Below are 19809 nucleotides of genomic sequence, written 5' to 3'. Positions count from 1 at the left end.
GAAACTGCGCAAAGGGAACTGCCTCCATTGCTGCCACCATCTTCCCCAAGAAGTGCATGAGGCGCCTCAAGGGGTGTGACTGGGCCCGAAGGAGAGATTGCACCCCTGTTTGCAGCGAACGCTGTTTGTCCAGCGGTAGCTTGACTATCGCTGAGAGAGTATGAAACTCCATCCCGAGGTAAGTCAGTGATTGGGTCGGAGTCAATTTTGACTTTGGGAAATTGATGATCCACCCGAACCTCTGGAGAGTCTCCAGAGCAACGGTCAGACTGTGTTGACATGCCACCCGGGAGGGTGCCTTGACTAGGAGATCGTCCAAGTACGGGATCACCGAGTGGCCCTGAGAGTGTAGGACTGCCACAACGGATGCCATGACCTTGGTGAAGACCCGTGGGGCTGTCGCCAGGCCGAAAGGCAATGCCACAAACTGAAGGTGTTCGTCCCCAATGGCGAAACGCAGGAAGCGTTGATGCTCTGGTGCGATCGGCACATGGAGATAGGCATCCCTGATGTCGATTGATGCTAGGAAGTCTCCTTGGGACATCGAAGCGATGACAGAGCGGAGGGATTCCATGCGAAACCGCCTGGTTCTCACATGTCTGTTGAGCAATTTGAGGTCCAAAACGGGACGGAATGAACCGTCCTTTTTTGGCACCACGAACAGGTTGGAGTAAAAACCGCGACCACGTTCCTGAAGGGGAACGGGGATCACAACTCCTTCTGTCTTCAGAGTGTCCACCGCCTGAAAAAGTGCAACGGTTTGCTCGGGGGGCGGAGATGTTCTGAAAAAACGAATCGGAGGACGAGAGCTGAACTCTATCCTGTAACCGTGAGACAGAATGTCTCTCACCCATCGGTCTTGGACATGTGGCCACCAGGCGTCGCAAAAGCGGGAGAGCCTGCCACCGACCGAGGATGCGGTTTGGGGAGGCCAAAAGTCATGAGGAGGCCGCCTTGGAGACGGTGCCTCCGGCGGTCTTTGGAGGACGTGACTTAGACCGCCATGCAGAAGAGTTCCTCTGGCTCTTCTGTGGCCTGTTGGACGAGGAGGATTGGGATCTGGCTGAGGGCCGAACGGACCGAAACCTCGCTTGAATTTTTCGTTGCTGAGGTCTCTTTGGTTTGGGCTGGGGTAAGGACGAGTCCTTTCCCTTGGATTGCTTAATAATTTCATCCAATTGCTCGCCAAACAATCGGTCGCCAGAAAAAGGCAAACCGGTCAAGAACTTCTTGGAAGCAGAGTCTGCCTTCCATTCGCGTAGCCACATGGCCCTGCGGACTGCCACCGAATTGGCGGATGCTACCGCTGTACGGCTAGCCGAGTCCAGGACAGCATTCATGGCGTAGGATGAAAATACCGACGCCTGAGAAGTCAAAGACGCTACTTGCGGAGCAGAGGTACGGGTGACCGCATTAATCTCAGACAGACAAGCTGAGATAGCCTGGAGTGCCCACACTGCTGCAAAGGCTGGGGCAAAGGACGCGCCTATGGCTTCATAGATGGATTTCATTAGGAGCTCTATCTGCCTGTCCGTGGCATCCTTGAGCGATGAACCGTCAGCCACTGCTACTACGGATCTAGCCGCCAGTCTAGAGACTGGAGGATCCACCTTGGGACATTGAGCCCAACCCTTAACTACGTCAGAGGGGAAGGGGTAACGTGTGTCATTAAGGCGTTTAGTAAAGCGCTTGTCCGGAAAAGCTCTGTGCTTCTGGACAGCATCTCTGAAGTTAGAGTGATCGAAGAAAGCACTCCGAGTACGTTTGGGAAACCTAAACTGGTGTTTCTCCTGCTGTGAAGCCGACTCCTCTACAAGTGGAGTTGGAGGAGAAAGATCTAGCACCTGGTTGATGGACGCTATAAGGTCATTTACTATGGCGTCCCCTTCAGGTGTATCAAGATTGAGAGCAACGTCAGGGTCAGAGTCCTGGGCTGCGACCTCCGCCTCATCCTCCAGAGAGTCCTCAAGCTGAGACCCCGAACAGCGTGATGAAGTCGGGGAAGATTCTAAGCGAGCCCGCTTAGCCGGTCTGGGACTGCGGTCCGTGCCGGAGTCCTCCACGTAATAACTAGAGGCCACCCCAGGAGCACGCTTCGTCGCAGACCGAGAGGGGCCTGGGGGCGATCCCGCAGTGCCCGGGGCCTGTGTAAGGGCCGGTCTGGACTGCAAGGCCTCTAGTATCTTAGCAGACCATTTGTCCATAGACTGAGCCATGGATTGTGAAAGTGACTCAGAGAGTTTCTCAGCTAAAACTGCAAACTCTGTCCCTGCCACCTGGACAGGGGAAGCCGGCGGTTCTACCTGGGCCGAGGGTCCCACCAGTGCCCGAGGCTCCGGCTGAGCGAGTGCCACAGGGCCCGAGCATTGCTCACAGTGAGGGTAGGTGGAACCTGCAGGTAGCATAGCCGCACAAGAGGTACAGGTTGCAAAATAACCCTGTGTCTTGGCACCCTTGCTCCTTGTGAACGACATGCTGTTGTCTCCCAGGAGAGTGATCACTGAGGGTATATAGCCACAAGCTAACAATACAGCCGAACCGAGAAAATGTATACAAATATAATATATATATATATATACAGTTCGGCACCCTAGGGGGACCAGCACCGGGTGACCGGTGTGGCTTACCGACCGCTCAAGCAGTGTGTGGCCACCAGATTCCCTGCCTTGGGATCTCCCAGAGCTGCAGCCAGAAGTCCTCCACCGGCAGAATGTGTTTAAAACATGGCTGCCGGCGTTCACAGGGGAGGAGGGAGCCGTGGGCGTAACTAAAAAAGTGCGGGAATCTGGTGCCCCAGAGTGATTAGTGAGGGGGGAGGAGGACACCTAAAGTGTGCTCCAGCCCTCACTGTCGGCGTCAGGCCGACCGTCCCGCGCTTACCCCTGACTGGCAGGCCCGGGGGCGGGAGTTTAAGGCACTAGGCCGCAAAAGCCGGGGACTAAATTTAAAACCGCGGTAGTCCCGGTCGTCATACCAACACAGCAGCCGCTGCAGCGTCTGAGGCCAAAGTGCTCCATGCACCGTCCCCAAGGGGACACAGAGTACCTGTAGATGCAGGGTCCTGTCCCTGATGATACTCAGTCTCTTGTCCGTCAGAATCCCACAGGGGCTGCGGAGGGAGCCCGGTCCCAGTGCCTGGATGACCGGTTAGGATCCCACTTCTCCCAGAGCCCCTAAGGGATGGGGAAGGAAAACGGCATGTGGCTCCAGCCTTTGTACCCGCAATGGGTACCTCAACCTTAACAACACCGCCGACTCAGTGGGGTGAGAAGGGAGCATGCCGGGGGCCCTGTTAGGGGCCCTCTTTTTTTCCATCCGATACAATCAGCAGCTGCTGCTGACTAAAATGGGAGCATGAGTGAATGTGTGCCTCCTTCAACACAAAGCATAAAAACTGAGGAGCCCGTGATGCACGGGGGGGTGTATAGGCAGAGGGGAGGGGTTACACTTTTTAAAGTGTAATACTTTGTGTGGCCTCCGGAGGCAGAAGCTATACACCCAATTGTCTGGGTCTCCCAATGGAGCGACAAAGAAACAATACATTCCTCAAATCTGAAATTGCTATACCAAAATGGAAAAGTCATAGCATTATAGAAATTGCAGGCTCAATAGACAGGTTAATGATATACAAATGACAATAAAGTGGAAACAAAGTCTTCAACACATGTACATTTCTTTACTATCGACTATGACCACCACACATAGAAATATATGCACTGACACACCTTGGCATGTTGTTAATGATGTTATTAATAGTGATGAGCGAGCACTACCACGCTCTGGTGTTCGGTACTCATAATGAGCAGTTGGAGCATGACTCGTATACGTGAGTATAATGGAAGTCAGGGCAGAAATCAAGCATTTTTCTGGAATAGTCTCCGAAAACATGCTCAAGTTCCCTTTTGACTTCCATTTTACTCAGATTCTCGAGTCATGCCCATTCGAGCATCCAATTGCTCATTACGAGTACTGAGCACTTGAGCATGGTAGTGTTCGCTCATCACTAGTTATTCATAGTTGTCTGAGGAATGTTTTCACTTGTGCACAAAAATCATCAATATCCACTGCTGGCAGCTCCCTTTACAATTGCCAACCAAAGTTGATGCATTAGGCTTGGTATTTGACATCCAATTCACTTGCAGCACAGAATGGATGTATTATGCAACCAGTGGTATGGACATGTGTCCTAAGTGTCCCAGAAGCCATATTTCAACATGACAAAGGCAGGCTGCATGGCCTAAACAAGATTCTCAGGAGATTTGTCACCAATTGAGCACATCTGGGAGATGGTCAGCAGTTGCAAAGGGAGCTGACAGCAGGGGATCTTGATGATTTTTGTGCACAAGTGAATTCAGCATGGCAGAGCATTCCTTAGACAATCATTAATAACCTCATTGATATCCTGCCAAGGCGTGTGAGTGTATTTCTGCAGATAGCACTGATACTCAATGCTGAGTACATCAAGATGTTTTGCAAACTATTATTTTTTTATCATTTGCATATCATTAACATGTCTATCTATCCTGTAATTTTCATAATTCCACAACTTTTTAATGTTGCAGTTTAAATGGTAAGGAGTTTATTGTTTAATAGTAACTACTCTTGTTGCGGGTGGAATAAGCATGACAGACTTCAAATCATGTCATTATTGCCTTGTTTAGGTATCTCTCTGATCGAGGAGATGCAGTGGCCAAAGCATCAAAAAGCCCTCACGTGGTAAGCCTGAGCATTGCTTATCCTTAAAGGCAAGCTATCATTAGAATTAATTAATTAGTAATTTTGCAATTTTCACAGTGGTCACTAGGGCTTTTTTAGGCTCATACTTCTGTCCTTTCAGGAAGAGTTTCCAGCAAGGTTCCATATTGTTAGAGGCAGGATTGCAATGACAGGTACCATCTCCATACACATCTGATAACACAGGATCCACCATTCACAGTAGGTGATGTCACAGCTGACCATTCTCCCCCTCCCTTCATAATGACCATTAGGCCTCTTTCACACGTCCATGTCTCCGGTACGTGTTTGGTCCGTTTCCTCACGTACCGGAGACACGGGCACACGTAGACCGTAGACCCATTAAAATCAATGGGTCTGCGCTCACGTGCGTGTTCTGCCATGGACCGTGTGTACGTGTGGAGCATACGTGTGTCCGTCATCACGAGTGTCACACGGAATGCAAACGGACCACACGGAGGTGTTCCGTGTGACACGCGCCGGAGAAAACACACGTGTTTGAGGTAAAAAAAAAACAAAAAACCTTTACTCACCTTCTCCAGCCCTCCTGTCTCTGCCGCTGCTGTCACTTGCTTCCGACTACCGCTCATTATGCTCATTGAATATTCACTTCACTGCGGCCGGAAGCAGCAGCGGGGAGTCGGCAGGACTGGAGACCGAAGATCAGCACCACGGACAGCGACGCCAGGGACAGGTGAGCAGAAAGTTCCCATTCTCCGTGTGTTATCACGGATAACACATGGAGAACACACGTAGGCCATAAATACGGCTCACGGAGGGCAAAACGCACCTTTGACACGTCCGTGAAAAACGTGCGTGGTTTTTCACGGACGTGTGACAGAGGCCTTACACAGGCTCATTTAAAGCTTGAATATAAAATATAGGATATGGGAATCACTATGGTAGCAATTTACCGTACATGTACTGTTTCCTGAAACAACAATCGGTAATATCTAAATAAGCCCTAGTGGCCAATGTGAAAATTGCAATCTTTCTATATTTTTAATACAAATTGTGATATGGAAAAAAAACATTGCCAAAAATGTGATTTTCCTACTGCACATACTCACAGGCATCTGTCCTATTTATATTCTAGGACTAGTTTCTATCAGTGTTACAAGACTATAGCCATTTTAATTCTACAGTGATCAGGTCCCTTAACAAAACAAATATGATTTGCTAATTAAAGGTATTTAGGAATGTATTTATAATGACTTTGGCATTACTTTTTTTTCTATTCCCCAAAAACCCCTTTAAAGCACCACTCCAACCTTTTTTTTTTCACCCCTAGAGTGGTGCTTTTAATGTAAGTCCCCTAACCTGTCTTAGGCCTCTTTCACACGTACGTACCTCCGGTACGTGTTTGGCAGTTTTCTCACGTACCGGAGACACGTACACACGTAGACCTAGGTATTCCTATGGTTTTGGACACACGTAAGTATTTGCGCACGGAACGTGTCTCCATCCCGTACTTACGTGTGTCCGTGTGTTTCTCACACCGACATGTATGTTTTCTCTCCGCCATCACGGGTGTCACACGGAATGCAAACGTGTCACAAGTAATGCAAACAGACCACACGGATGTGTTCCGTGTGACACGCACCGGAGAAAAGACGTGTTAGTGAGAAAAAAAAACAAATCTTTACTCACCTTCTCCAGCCCTCCTGTCTCTGCCGCTGCTGTCACTTGCTGCTGACCGCCGCTCATTATGCTAATTGAATATTCACTTCACTGCGGTCGGAAGCAGTAGCAGCGGGGAGTCTGCAGGACCGGAGACCGAAGATCAGCATCACGGACAGCGAAGCCAGGGACAGGTGGGCAGAAAGTTCCTGTTCTCCGTGTGTTATCACGGATAACACACGCAGCCCATAAACACGGCTCACGGAGGGCAAAACGCACCTCTGACACGTCCGTGAAAAATGTGCGTGGTTTTTCACAAACGTGTGAAAGAGGCCTTATACTCACTTGCCGTCATGTTCATCTTTTTCCAACTTTGCTCCCTTCGGTCTCTGGCAATATGTGACCTGCTGGCAGCTCCAGTTTTTCATGGCACTTGCAAGAGATCACAAATCAATGCAAGTCTATGACAGACTTATTCTGGCTCTCATAGAGTTATAATGCGCTCTTGTGACATAACTTTGGACTTCCGGAGAGCCAGAAGTTACGAGCACAATATGGCGGTGTGGCGCTGAAAAAGGATGAAGACGGAGGTGGGTAATATAATACCAGGGGCAGGAGACTTACATCTAAAGTATCACTCCACAGCTGAAAAAAACCCCGCTGGAGTGATGCATTAAGGTATTTTATATTCTAAATTAGAATACAATACAATCATAAATTGCCGTATTTTATATTACCAGAACAGTTGTTTTGGTCTAAATACCCACTGAAGATCCTTTTCCCGTTTTTAGGGGGATTATCGTGCCCTAGTTCAGCAGCTGGATGAATCCCAATATTCTGAGCTCCGGATCACAGCTTTGGAAATAAGGAACTTCTATGTGAGTATTGGTCTGTCAGTAAGAGACAATGTGTTGGCGCTTTGGCAAGGGACCAAGCAGCTAATGCTCACAGCATATAGAAGGAACAGCTGATGAATAACTAATGCCCTACTCTGCCCCCAATAGCCCTACAATAGAGCTATGGATTACAAAGACACATAAATAGCAAGCAATAAAACTTCTATTGCTACTTGTGTCTAGAAGAAAAAGATCATTTTCATGTTTATCTAAATAATTGTGTAAACATGGTTCATTTCTAAGGCTGCTTTCACACTACGTTTTTTTTAACATGCGTCATGAACGTTTTTTTGCTGTAAAAGTGGATCCTGTTTTTACAAAGAAAAACGCAAGCGTCATTTTGCAGGATCCTGTCACTTGAAGTTTATGGGCGGGCATTGAAGTCATGTGATCGGGAGTGAGGGGAACTGAGCGTGATAGGCTGGGAGCCGGCATCTGAAAGCTGCGGACGCTGGTAACCAAGGTAAACATCGGGTAACCAAGCGAAGTGCTTTGCTTGGTTACCCGATATTTACCTTGGTTACGAGCATCCGCCACTCTCAGGCGGGGGAGAAAGAGGTGGAGAGAAGGAGGGGGAGAGACTGATCACGCCAGGATGGTTTCTGGGCATGCTCAGTAGAGCAAGCAGGATCCTGTCTATCAGAATGCCAGCGTTCACATGCGTTTGCGTGCAGTATAGTCAGGATCCAGTGAAAAACAGTATTTGGACGCAGCTCAAAAACGTTACAAGTAGCGTTTTTGAAAAAAGTTAAAAAAACTGCAAGTCGCTGGATCCTCACTATAACGCATGTGAACGCAGGTTGACGCGAGTCCATTGCAAATGCATTGAAATGAAAACGCATTTCCACTGGATCAGTTTTTGCGTTAAAAAAACGTTCATGACGCATGTTAAAAAAACGTAGTGTGAAAGCAGCCTTTGAGAGTAAATGACTGTTCCAGTGATGATTTATTAGGAATAAATATTTATTTATTGTAAATAAAAATAACCATTTAAAACTTTTACATAGTAAAGTTTAAAGTGTATCCAAACTTTCGTATTTTTTTTTTATTTTGTAGTCCCTTAAATTCTCAGTTGATTGGTCCTGAGACTTCCAATGATCTATCTTAGGCCCTGTGCGCACACTACGGATTTTACCGCGAATTTGCTGCAGAAAATGTATCTAACATTGCTGCTCTCTCATTCCCTAGTAAAACTTATGGGTATAAAAAATGCTGTACGCACACTGCGTTTTTTTTATACCTGCGGATTTACCCACAGATTTTCCGCTGCGGAATTAATGCGCATGTCACTTCTTTTCTGCAGGTACCTGCGCGGTTTGTGCCATAGATATTGGTAAAAAACCGCAGGGACCAACCTGTGGAAAAGCCACTGCAAATCCGCACCAAAACTACATGCGGATTTCGTTGCGGTCTTGGTCCATTTTTTTACCGCAGGTGCTGGATTCTGTAAGAGCGTCCGAATTTTCCTTGAGAAAAAGTCACTTTCTAGTGCACACATGGCCTAAGGCTGGATTCACACGATCGTATGGCATTCGATGTGAGTGCATTGGATGCGATATGTTAAAACCCTCGGCTCCTGCTATGCTGCCAGCGTGAGCAGAGTGTCATGCAACTATGATCAGATCACAGCTGTGGAGGAGGGGGCAGGAGCTACGGAGGAGATGGATTACTCTCCCCATGTCCTCGAATGTCAGCTGATGCGATTATTGCACTGCACTTGGATGTCATCTGAGTGTAGTCCAATGTTTCACTTGCACCCATAGACTTGTATGGGTGCGAGTGACACAGCTCTCGCTGACAATTGCAGCATGCTGCAACTTTTCGCTCATTCAGAATCTGGATGACAAAAAAGCTGACCATCTGCTCTCCCTCACTGAATAACATTTGTCTGAGTGCAATGCGAGATTTTCTTGCATTGCACTCGTCTGAGTCATACGCTGGTGTGAGCGTACACTCAGGCAGCAGAGAAGGAGACATGCACACAGTGTAAGGGTACAGACTTTCTATTGAGTCTGTACTCTGCTCTGTGGACACGCTCAGGAAGGAGATGTGTGATCCTTCCCCCGAAGCAGTGCTATTATGATCAGTCTTTCAAGCAACTAGACTCCTGCGAATCTTCAGGAAATTTAAAGAGTATTCATTTTTCATTTTATTTTATAAATCAATAGTCAACATTAAAGTAGGGAACTTTAGAAGCACTAGCCTATCTCCATTCTCAGTAATGGGTAAATTTGTATTCACTAAAGACAGAGTTTACCCATGAATTGAGAATTTAGAGAATAAATCAGTACATGAGGAGAAAGAAGCAGATATCACTAACAAGATATTTGACCAAGTTTCTTCATTTGGATGTGTATTAGTGATTTATGAAAAATAAATTAAAACAATGGTTATTCTACTACAAGCTATTAAAGCAAACATTTTATTAAAGTATAATTACACTTAAAACAGTCTATATTGGGTGAATATTCCTATATATGCATTGTAATAAATCTGTGCAGTTAGACATGGGCCCCTATAAAGTTGCTGCATATTCAGAACCGTTTGTGTCATTATGTAGTGATGATGAGAAACTGAAAATGGAATAATAAGATATGTTCTGGTGGATAATATTGTCTATACATATCTCACATATACATATAATATTGTCTATACATATCTCACAGCTTTTAAACTGTACATAAAATAGGTTTTCATTATCTTCAAATAAGCCAACAAAAATGTATAACAAGTCAGGAAGAAAGCAAAATGTGCAACTTTTGAATAATTTTCTATAGTAACTTATAAATAAGATCAATTTTTTGACACAAATTCATAGCTGCCTATAGACTTTTATAACTATATTGCCTATTGAATAGAAGCCTACATATACTTTGCAGAAAATGTATCCCATTCTTCGCTTCAAACAAGCCTGTGTACTCTTTGGACATGATGGGCTTATACAGTGGGTGTCCCAATGCATGAATCAACTGGTGTTATACGAATAATACCATTTATGTGCATAAATAAAAAAAAAAATCCCAGAATTTCTTTACAGGGGTATTCTTAACATCTGCAGCAGTCAGCGATCCCCTTTTTACTGGCTTCCTTCTTGCAAGGAGCAGCTCTTGTCTGAAAGTTTGAGGCAGCTGCATCATCTCGCTGCAGGCCTGAGCTATGTACTCTCTCATCCTAACATATAGATCATCAAAAGGAAACTGGAGGAAAAAAGAGAATTTTGTTTACTTACCGTAAATTCTTTTTTTTATAGTTCCGTATTGGGAGACCCAGACCTTGGTGTCTAGCTTCTGCCTCCGGAGGACACACAAAGTACTACACTTAAAAGTGTAGCTCCTCCCTCTGAGCTTATACACCCCCTGGTGAGCCAGTCCCAGCCAGTTTAGTGCAAAAGCTGAAGGAGAATAACAACCCACAAGTAGAACAGAGCAAGAGCCGGAACAACCGGAGACTCTGTCCACAACAACAGCCGGTGATAACACGCGGAACAAGAAAATTGCCAACAGGCAACAGGGAGGGTGCTGGGTCTCCCAATACGGAACTATAAGAAAAAGAATTTACGGTAAGTAAACAAAATTCTCTTTTACTTTATCGTTCCTTTGGGAGACCCAGACCTTGGGACGTTCCAAAGCAGTCCCTGGGTGGGAATAAACAGAAAAACTAAGAAGTAGGCAGAACCTAACTTCACAAATGGGCGACCGCCGCCTGAAGGATGCGTCTGCCCAAGCTCGCATCTGCCGAAGCAAGAGCATGCACTTGGTAGTGCTTCGAGAAGGTATGCAGGCTAGTCCAAGTGGCAGCCTGACAGACTTGTTGAGCCGTAGCCTGGTGCCTAAAAGCCCAAGAGGCACCGACAGCTCTGGTTGAGTGTGCCTTGATCCCCGGCAGGGGAGGCACCTGAGTACTCTGGTAGGCGTCCGAAATGGTCGATCTAATCCAACGGGCTAAGGTCGGCTTAGAAGCAGGGAGGCCCTTGCGCCGACCTGTGGTTAGCACAAAAAGAGAGGTGCACCGCCTAAGCGCAGCGGTGCGAGACACATAGATCCGGAGAGCACGCACCAGATCTAGAGTATGCAGCGCTTTTTCAAAGCGATGAACAAGAGCCGGACAGAAGGAAGGTAGGGTAATGTCCTGGTTAAGGTGGAAAGGAGAGACCACCTTAGGAAGAAAGTCCGGAGTCGGACGGAGAACCACCTTGTCTTGATGAAAAACTAAAAAAGGTGACTCCGAAGAGAGCGCAGCCAAATCAGAGACTCTCCTGAGAGAAGTTATGGCAACCAGAAAGGCCACTTTCTGAGAAAGATGATACAAAGAAACCTCCCTAAGAGGCTCAAAAGGGGGTTTCTGCAATACCGTGAGGACCAAGTTAAGGTCCCAGGGATCCAAGGGCCGCCGATAAGGCGGAATGATGTGAGACGCGCCTTGCATGAATGTGCGGACTTGAGCCAGCCGAGCGAGACGCCGCTGGAGCAGAACTGACAGAGCTGAGTCTTGTCCCTTGAGAGAGTTGAGGGACAGTCCTAGCTGCAGACCGGACTGTAGAAAATACAGAAGGGTCGGCAAAGAGAATGGCCAAGGAGGATGGCCGGTAGAGCGACACCAGGACAGGAAAATTTTCCAAGTCCTGTGATAGATCTTAGCGGAGGAAGACTTACGGGCCCGAGTCATAGTGGAGATGACTTCAGGAGGAATACCAGAAGCCGTCAAAATCCAGGACTCAAGAGCCACTCCGTCAATTTGAGAGCCGCAGAATTCGGGCGGAAAAACGGACCTTGCGAGAGTAGGTCTGGACGGTCTGGGAGATGCCACGGCATCTCTACGGACAGGTGGAGCAGGTCCGGATACCAAGCTCGCCTGGGCCAGTCCGGTGCAATGAGGATGACTCGACGGCCCTCCATTCTGATCTTGCGCAGGACTCTGGGCAAGAGAGCTAGAGGGGGAAACACGTAAGACAGACGAAACTGGGAACAGTCTTGAACCAGAGCGTCCGCGGCGAAGGCCTGAGGATCGTGGGAGCGAGCCACGTAAACAGGAACTTTGTTGTTGTGACGGGATGCCATTAGGTCCACGTCCGGAGTGCCCCACTTGCGGCAGATTGACTGAAACACTGCCGGGTGCAGGGACCACTCGCCACCGTCCACGCTTTGACGGCTGAGATAATCTGCCTCCCAGTTTTCCACGCCTGGGATGTGGACTGCGGATATGGTGGACTTGGAGTCCTCCGCCCATTGGAGGATGCGTTGTACCTCCATCATTGCCAGGTGGCTGCGTGTCCCGCCTTGGTGATTGATGTAGGCAACCGCTGTCGCGTTGTCTGACTGGACTCGAATGTGCCTGCCCGCCAACAGGTGGTGAAAAGCTAGGAGAGCTAGAAGCACGGCTCTGGTTTCCAGCACATTGATTGAAAGGGCTGACTCGGACGGAGTCCAAGTGCCCTGCGCTCTGTGGTGGAGACATACCGCTCCCTAGCCGGATAGACTGGCATCCGTGGTGAGAATCACCCAGGACGGGGCCAGGAAGGAGCGCCCTTGGGACAGGGAGAGGGGCCGAAGCCACCACTGAAGGGAGCTCCTGGTCCGTGGCGACAGAGCCACTAACTTGTGTAAGGAGGAAGGCCGCTTGTCCCAACAGCGGAGAATGTCCAGCTGCAGGGGGCGCAGATGGAACTGGGCAAAGGGAACAGCCTCCATGGACGCCACTGGAGTGACAGCTGTTTGTTTAAGGGCAACTTCACTAGGGCCGACAAAGTCTCGAACTGCATCCCTAGGTACGTGAGACTCTGGGTCGGAGTCAGAGTGGACTTGGGAAGATTGACAAGCCACCCGAATTGGGCTAGAGTGGCTAGAGTGGCGAGAGTGAGCGAGATACTCCGCTGACAGTCTGCGCTGGATGAAGCCTTGACTAGAAGGTCGTTCAGGTAAGGAATCACTGCCAACCCCTGGAGGTGCAGAACCGCAATCACTGCTGCCATGACCTTGGTGAATACCTGAGGGGCCGTGGCTAACCCGAAGGGGAGAGCCACGAATTGGAAATGATCTTCTCCTATTGCAAAACGTAGCCAACGCTGGTGTGAAACTGCAATTGGCACATGCAGATAGGCATCTCTGATGTCGATGGACGCCAGGAAATCCCCTTGGGTCATTGAGGCAATGACTGATCGCAGAGACTCCATGCGAAAGTGCCGCACCTGAACATGCTTGTTGAGAAGCTTGAGATCCAGGATGGGCCGGAAGGTACCGTCCTTTTTGGGAACTAGGAAGAGATTTGAGTAGAAACCTCTGAACCGTTCCCGGGCGGGAACTGGTACAATTACTCCGTTGGCCTGCAAGGCTGCCACGGCCTGTGAGAAGGCGGCGGCTTTGGAGCAAGGGGGAGTTGAGAGAAAAAATCTGTTTGGCGAGCTGGAAGAGAATTCTATCCTTTAGCTGTGGGAGATGATATCTCTCACCCACTGATCGGAGACGTGTTGAAACCAAGCTTTAATAATTTCATCCAGCTGTTCTCCGAACAGCCGGGACCCAGCAAAAGGGAGACCAGCAAGGTATTTCTTAGAAGAAGCATCTGCCTTCCACTCTTGAAGCCACAAGATCCTACGGATAACGAGGGAATTAGCCGAAGCCACCGCAGTGCGGTGAGAAGCCTCCAGCATGGCAGACATGGCATAAGATGAAAAAGCTGAAGCTTGAGAAGTTAAGGCAACCATCTCGGGCATAGATTCCCTGGTGAGGGAATGCATCTCCTCTAGAGAAGCAGAGATGGCTTTGAGAGCCCACACTGCTGCAAAAGTTGGGGAAAACGCGGCCCCCGCCGCTTCATACACGGATTTGGCCAGAAGGTCAATCTGACGGTCAGTGGAATCCTTAAGGGAGGTGCCATCAGCCACCGACACAACGGTCCGGGCTGAGAGCCTAGACACCGGAGGGTCTACCTTTGGGGAATGAGCCCACTCCTTGACCACCTCAGGTGGAAAGGGAAAACGGTCATCAGAACCACGCTTTGGGAAGCGTTTGTCAGGACAGGCCCTGGGTTTGGTCAAAGCGGCCTGAAAACTGGAGTGGTTAAAGAACACACTCTTTACTCTCTTAGGCGAGGTAAACTGGTGCTTTTCTGCCAGAGAGGGTTGCTCCTCTGATACTGGCGGATTGAGATCCAGTACAGAATTAATGGAAGCAATCAAGTCACTAAGATCTGAGTCACCCTCGGAAAGATCAATGGGGTACATGGAGTTAGCCTCCGAGCCCCCTGTAAAGGCATCCTCCTCATCCTGCGAGTGAGCTCTTGAATCAGAGCCGCGGGATGAGGAGGGAGAGGAAACCCTGCGCCTCCTCTTAGGAGGATGGGGTCTGGGCCCTGATGATGAATCCTCTGTGAGCTCCAGTGGACGGAGGTCAGATGATAGAGATCCTAAGGGACCCTTAGCAGTAGAGGCACCCTGTGAAGGGGGCTGATGCATATTCATCAAAGTCCTGGACAGAAGTCCTATGGACTCAGCAAAAGACTGGGAGATAGACCTAGAAAAGGATTCTACACAAGCCGGGGGTTCAGCCACAGGTGCAGGAGCAGCCTGAGAGACCACTGGGGGTGAGACTCCAGGCTGTGGCACCGCCAAGTTAGAGCAGGCATCGCAATGTGGATAGGTGCTCGGCTCAGGCAGCAGGAGCTTACATGCAGCGCATGCAGTATAAAGCTTTGGAGCCTTGCTCCTCGTGTGAGACATGCTGCTGGAGTGGGGACTCTACAAAGAGAATGAACCCCAGGGAGTATATACAGAGGTCCACAACCAGAGACCGGTTGTGGCTTACCAGACCGCTGGCAGCGGTGTTGTGTGCCCTCCAGATCCCGAAGCCCGGACCCCCAATGCACAGCACCTCAGCAGGGATGCAGAGTGCAGGCCAGAGCAGAGTGAACTCTGTCTGAGAAAATGGCCGCCGGAGCGAAGAGAGGGGGCGAGACGTGGGGCGTTCCTGTAGGAGAGTGGGATCTGGAGGGCCATAGAGACCTACAGGGGAGGAGACACGCACAGCAGTGGGGAGTGTCCCTCCCCTGTGCAGAACGGCCGCCGGGAGGAGCCGAGCCTGTCCCTCTGCATGAGTGACATGCGAGGGCAGTGAACAGAAACTAGGCCTCCGGCAAAGCCGGGGCCTAAATTTGAGCGGCGAGGCCGACGCGCAGGCACCATCGGCGCGGTTCTCGGGCGATAGCTAGAGAACCCGCCGGAAATGCCAAGATAAATACAGTAAGCACACTCTCCCCATACAATAAAGCACAGGGACCCCCAACATATAAACGTCTCAGGTACTTAGCTGCTGAGACGCCGGGCCAGGTCCCTGGGGATGAGTGCTCCGGTCCAGCAGGGTCCTAAAGGGCTGCGGATGGAGACCGGTCTCCTGCCAGGCATGGAGACCGCGCTGGCTCCCACTTCAAGCCAGATCCCAGGAAGGATGGTGAAGTAGCATGGCATGTAAGGCTCCAGCCTTGGAAATCAACCTTACAACACCGCCGACACAGTGGGGTGAGAAGGGACATGCCGGGGGTCCAGACGTGGACCCGCACTTCTTCAATCTCATTCCAAAAAGGAAAAAATCATATGAGAATGCATGTGTGGATGTATGCCTCCTGAACACAAAGTGATAAACTGGCTGGGACTGGCTCACCAGGGGGTGTATAAGCTCAGAGGGAGGAGCTACACTTTTAAGTGTAGTACTTTGTGTGTCCTCCGGAGGCAGAAGCTAAACACCAAGGTCTGGGTCTCCCAAAGGAACGATAAAGAAAACAGGTTTTTCGCCGCGCTTGAAGACCACAAACTTTGGTGTAAAACAGATGATTCTTTTTATTTCATTCCTACGCGTTTCGGAGACCCCAACTGTCTCCTTCTTCAGGGAGTAGAAGGAGACAGTTCCTGAAGAAGGAGACAGTTGGGGTCTCCGAAACGCGTAGGAATGAAATAAAAAAATCATCTGTTTTACACCAAAGTTTGTGGTCTTCAAGCGCGGCGAAAAACCTGTTTTTCCTCCAGTTTCCTTTTGATGATCTACTTGTACAACAGGGCTGCTGCTCGACCGCTCAGGCGCTCACTCCTGCTGTTGAAGGAGTTGTGACTGGCACAACCCGATTAGGTGAGTGCACCACTTCTATATGATTTTGCTCAGTATATCGGGTAAGACCCTATTGCGCCTTTTCTCTCCTATTTAGTTTTATCCTAACATATAGTCATTTTCAGATCCAGCTAGCTTTAGAACAGCGCCTACAAGATCTATAGCAGGGTCGGGAACCTTGTTGGCTGAGAGAGCCATGAACGCCACATATTTTAAAATATAATTCCTTCCGTGATAGCCATACTCACCAGGGGGGAGCAGCAGTGGTGGAGTGGCTCGGAAGGTCCCAGGAAGCAGGGTAGGTGATGCTGAAGGTACGGAGGAGGTGTGTCGCGACTCGAGGGTCAGTGTGCGGATGGTTAGAGATACTGCTGCGGGCTCGTGGGGTGTCACTGCGGCAGACGCCATTTATCTGTCGGCGTATGGCTTTGAATCTCCTGCAGTTGACTAGATCGACTTCAAGAAAGTGGCCGTGGTGCGTGCGCAGATCGACACAATGGACTTCAAGAAAATGGCCGCAGAGTCCTATCTGCAAACGCGCCGCCACCTCCGCGGCCATTTTCTTGAAGTCGATCTCGTCAACTGCGAAAGATTCAAAGAAGCCACAGATCAATGGCGCCCGCCGCCGTGACACCCCATGAGCCCGCAGTAGCGCCGCCCCGGTAAGTCATATATGGTTTGTAAGACGCACCCCCATTTTGGGGGGAAAAAAGTGTGTCTTACAAACCGGAAGATTTGTCTGCAAGCCAGATGCGGCCATTAAAAGAGCCACATCTGGCTCGCGAGTCATAGGTTCCCGACCCCTGCTCTATAAACAAAGAGCTTATATGTGCCATACTCCTTGCCAAGGAGATCAGCCACCACTGATAGACTGCAGAAGGTGCTGGTAACCTAGGGAACGAGTATTGAAAATCCTTTCATTCTGGACAACAGAGAGAATTTTTAATAACCAGTATAGTGCAAAGTTACTTATTCTCATAAGTGCTTTAGAATTTGACCAGTTCTCTTCATGAGAATAAGCCTTTAAATCACTTCTTTTCGTCCGTCTTATTAGCTGTGCAAAAGATAATTTTACCTGAAGAACAAGTGTTCTGCTCGTTCATCGAGTACCGTATTTTTCGGACCATAAGACGCACTTTTTTTCCTCCAAATTTGGGAGGAAAGTGTGGGGTGCGTCTTATGGTCTGAAGCTGCGGGGTAGGGAGCTGTGGGGAGTCAGCGCTATGCAGTGGGATCACAGGAGGCAGGGAGGGTCGCTGCTGCAGAATCCCGGCGGCTGGAGAAACCACGTGTGCCCGCTGCTTAAAGTAAACGAATATTCATTAGCTGCTCCCCGCCCACCTCTCTCTGCAGTCAGCGGGTGTGAGGAGCAGCTAATGAATACTTGTTTAATGTAAACAGCGGTCACACGTGGGAGCTCCAGACACCAGCTTCCTGCAGCGGCTGCGGAGACTGTGTGTCCGCTGTTTAGGAGGCAGGAGCAGGGTGCCGCTGCAGTCATGTCTGGCCCGGGGGAACTGCACATCACTGCAGTGTCCGGGCCAGAGCACGCATACTTTCACAGCACAGCCGCAGGCTCTGTGCTGAGGGCTCAAATTACTTTCACTTTGATCCTTCCTCTGCACTAGAAACAGTTTCCCGTTGCTGACAAGGACCTACAGTGATGTAATGCAGAGGGGTGGGCCAGAGCAGCACAGAACAGCACAGAGCCCGCCTCTTCATTACATCACTGCAGGTCCTCGAGCACATCAGTAAAAGTAAGTCAATAAATAATATAGTATATAAAGACATTACTGTACAACTGGATGGGGTTGGATCATATATATATTACACACACACTATAACTATATACACACACACACTATATATATATATATATATATATATATATATATATATATATATATATATATATACATACATACATACATACATACACACACACACAATATAACTATATACACACACACACACACCAGATTGGAGGATCACACATATAATGATGGGGAACATACATATTCCACGATGGGGGCCATATATACCTAGAAGGTACCCAGAATGGGGGATATGAGGACAGAATTTATGGATATTATTACCTCAGTTACACTGTCAGCAGTAAAATAACAGTGTGCCATGACCACATTCTTACTTTAATTTTATTTTTTTCTATTTTTTCCTCCTCTAAAACAAGGCTGCGTCTTATAGTCCGATGCGTCTTATAGTCCGAAAAATACAGTAATCAGCAGCCTGTTTACACTGAAAGATTAGATTAAAACAAGTGTTCTTAAAAATATTCATTCGCGATTATCTTTTAGTGTAAATGCAGCTTAAAGCACCACTCCAGTGGGTTTGTTTTTTATTTCACCGCTGGAGTGGCGTTTTAAATCTAAGCCCCTTCTCCCTGGTCTTATACTTATCCTCTAGTGTCTTAACTTTTTTTCAGTGTTGCTCCATCCTGAGACATTAACTTCTGACTGGCAGAAAGTCGCAAATTATGTCCTAAGGTCTCAGTACACGTCTACAAGAGTCAGAATGAGGCTCTCATAGAGTTGTATTGTGTTATGACCTCCAGCTTGCTCGATGAAACACTGGAGCTGCCGGCAGGTCACAAATCGCCGGAGCAACCTTGGAAAAGTTTGAGCACAACTGTACTTTTGTTTTTTTATTGACTGGGTTAAGAGTACAGAGTACTTGTGTATATACTATGCTGTCCTTAAACAGTATGATGATAGTTCCTAAGCCGATTACTCAGTGCTTTTATTGACATGATGATTTCTTTCCTCAGGCTACGCTATGTGATGTCGTTATAAAAAATTACAGCAAGATCAAAAAACCTCGTGGAGACACCAAGAGGCTCGTCTACTAAACATTTCCTACGCCGTTCATTCTGATCTGCGTAGATATGACATTTGTCACATAATATATTTGCATAAGATGTAGATTTGAATTTTTGTGATGTCACAATTCATGTGCAATTAAATACTTGGAAGCAAAATAAAAGAAAATGATGGTTCAAGAACTGAGGCGTCAAGATGGTCCCTTCCAATAAATAAAATTTCACATCTTAAATATGTTCCATATACCAATGTAATTTGAAAAATAGACAAATGCATGTTAGGGATACTTTGCACGTTGCAACATCGCCAACATCGGCTAGCGATGCAGAGCGCGATAGTACCCGCCCCTGTCGCACATGCGATATCTTGTGATTAATGTTCGCTACGGCAGCGTCACACGGACTTACCTGCCCTGCGACGTCGCTCTGGCCGGCGACCCACCTCCTTCCTAAGGGGACGGGTCGTGCGGCGTCACAGCGACGTTACACGGCCAATAGAAGCGGAGGGGCAGAGATGAGCGGGACGTAAACATCCCGCCCACCTTCTTCCTTCCGCATAGCCGCTGGACGCAGGTAAGGAGATGTTCCTCGCTCCTGCGGCTTCACACACAGCGATGTGTGCTGCCGCAGG

General features: G+C 48.6%; 1 protein-coding gene across 2 annotated transcripts in view; it reads left to right on the top strand.

Moving 5' to 3' along the window:
- The window catches only part of PSME1 (proteasome activator subunit 1), a 68388-nt gene extending 49027 nt beyond the window's left edge, over positions 1-19361 (top strand). For both annotated transcript variants that reach the window (XM_075319056.1, XM_075319051.1), the window contains 3 exons: positions 4662-4716; positions 7146-7232; positions 19128-19361. In XM_075319056.1, the coding sequence (XP_075175171.1) occupies positions 4662-4716; positions 7146-7232; positions 19128-19208 (223 nt within the window). In that variant the 3' untranslated portion in view covers positions 19209-19361. The remainder of the gene's footprint in view (positions 1-4661; positions 4717-7145; positions 7233-19127) is intronic.
- Positions 19362-19809: the final 448 nt, after the last annotated feature.

This window comes from Anomaloglossus baeobatrachus, chromosome 1 (assembly GCF_048569485.1).
Source record: "Anomaloglossus baeobatrachus isolate aAnoBae1 chromosome 1, aAnoBae1.hap1, whole genome shotgun sequence".
NCBI classification, from domain to species: domain Eukaryota; kingdom Metazoa; phylum Chordata; class Amphibia; order Anura; family Aromobatidae; genus Anomaloglossus; species Anomaloglossus baeobatrachus.
The sequence above is the reverse complement of the archived record's forward strand: the minus strand, read 5'-3'. Positions and strand labels throughout refer to the sequence as shown.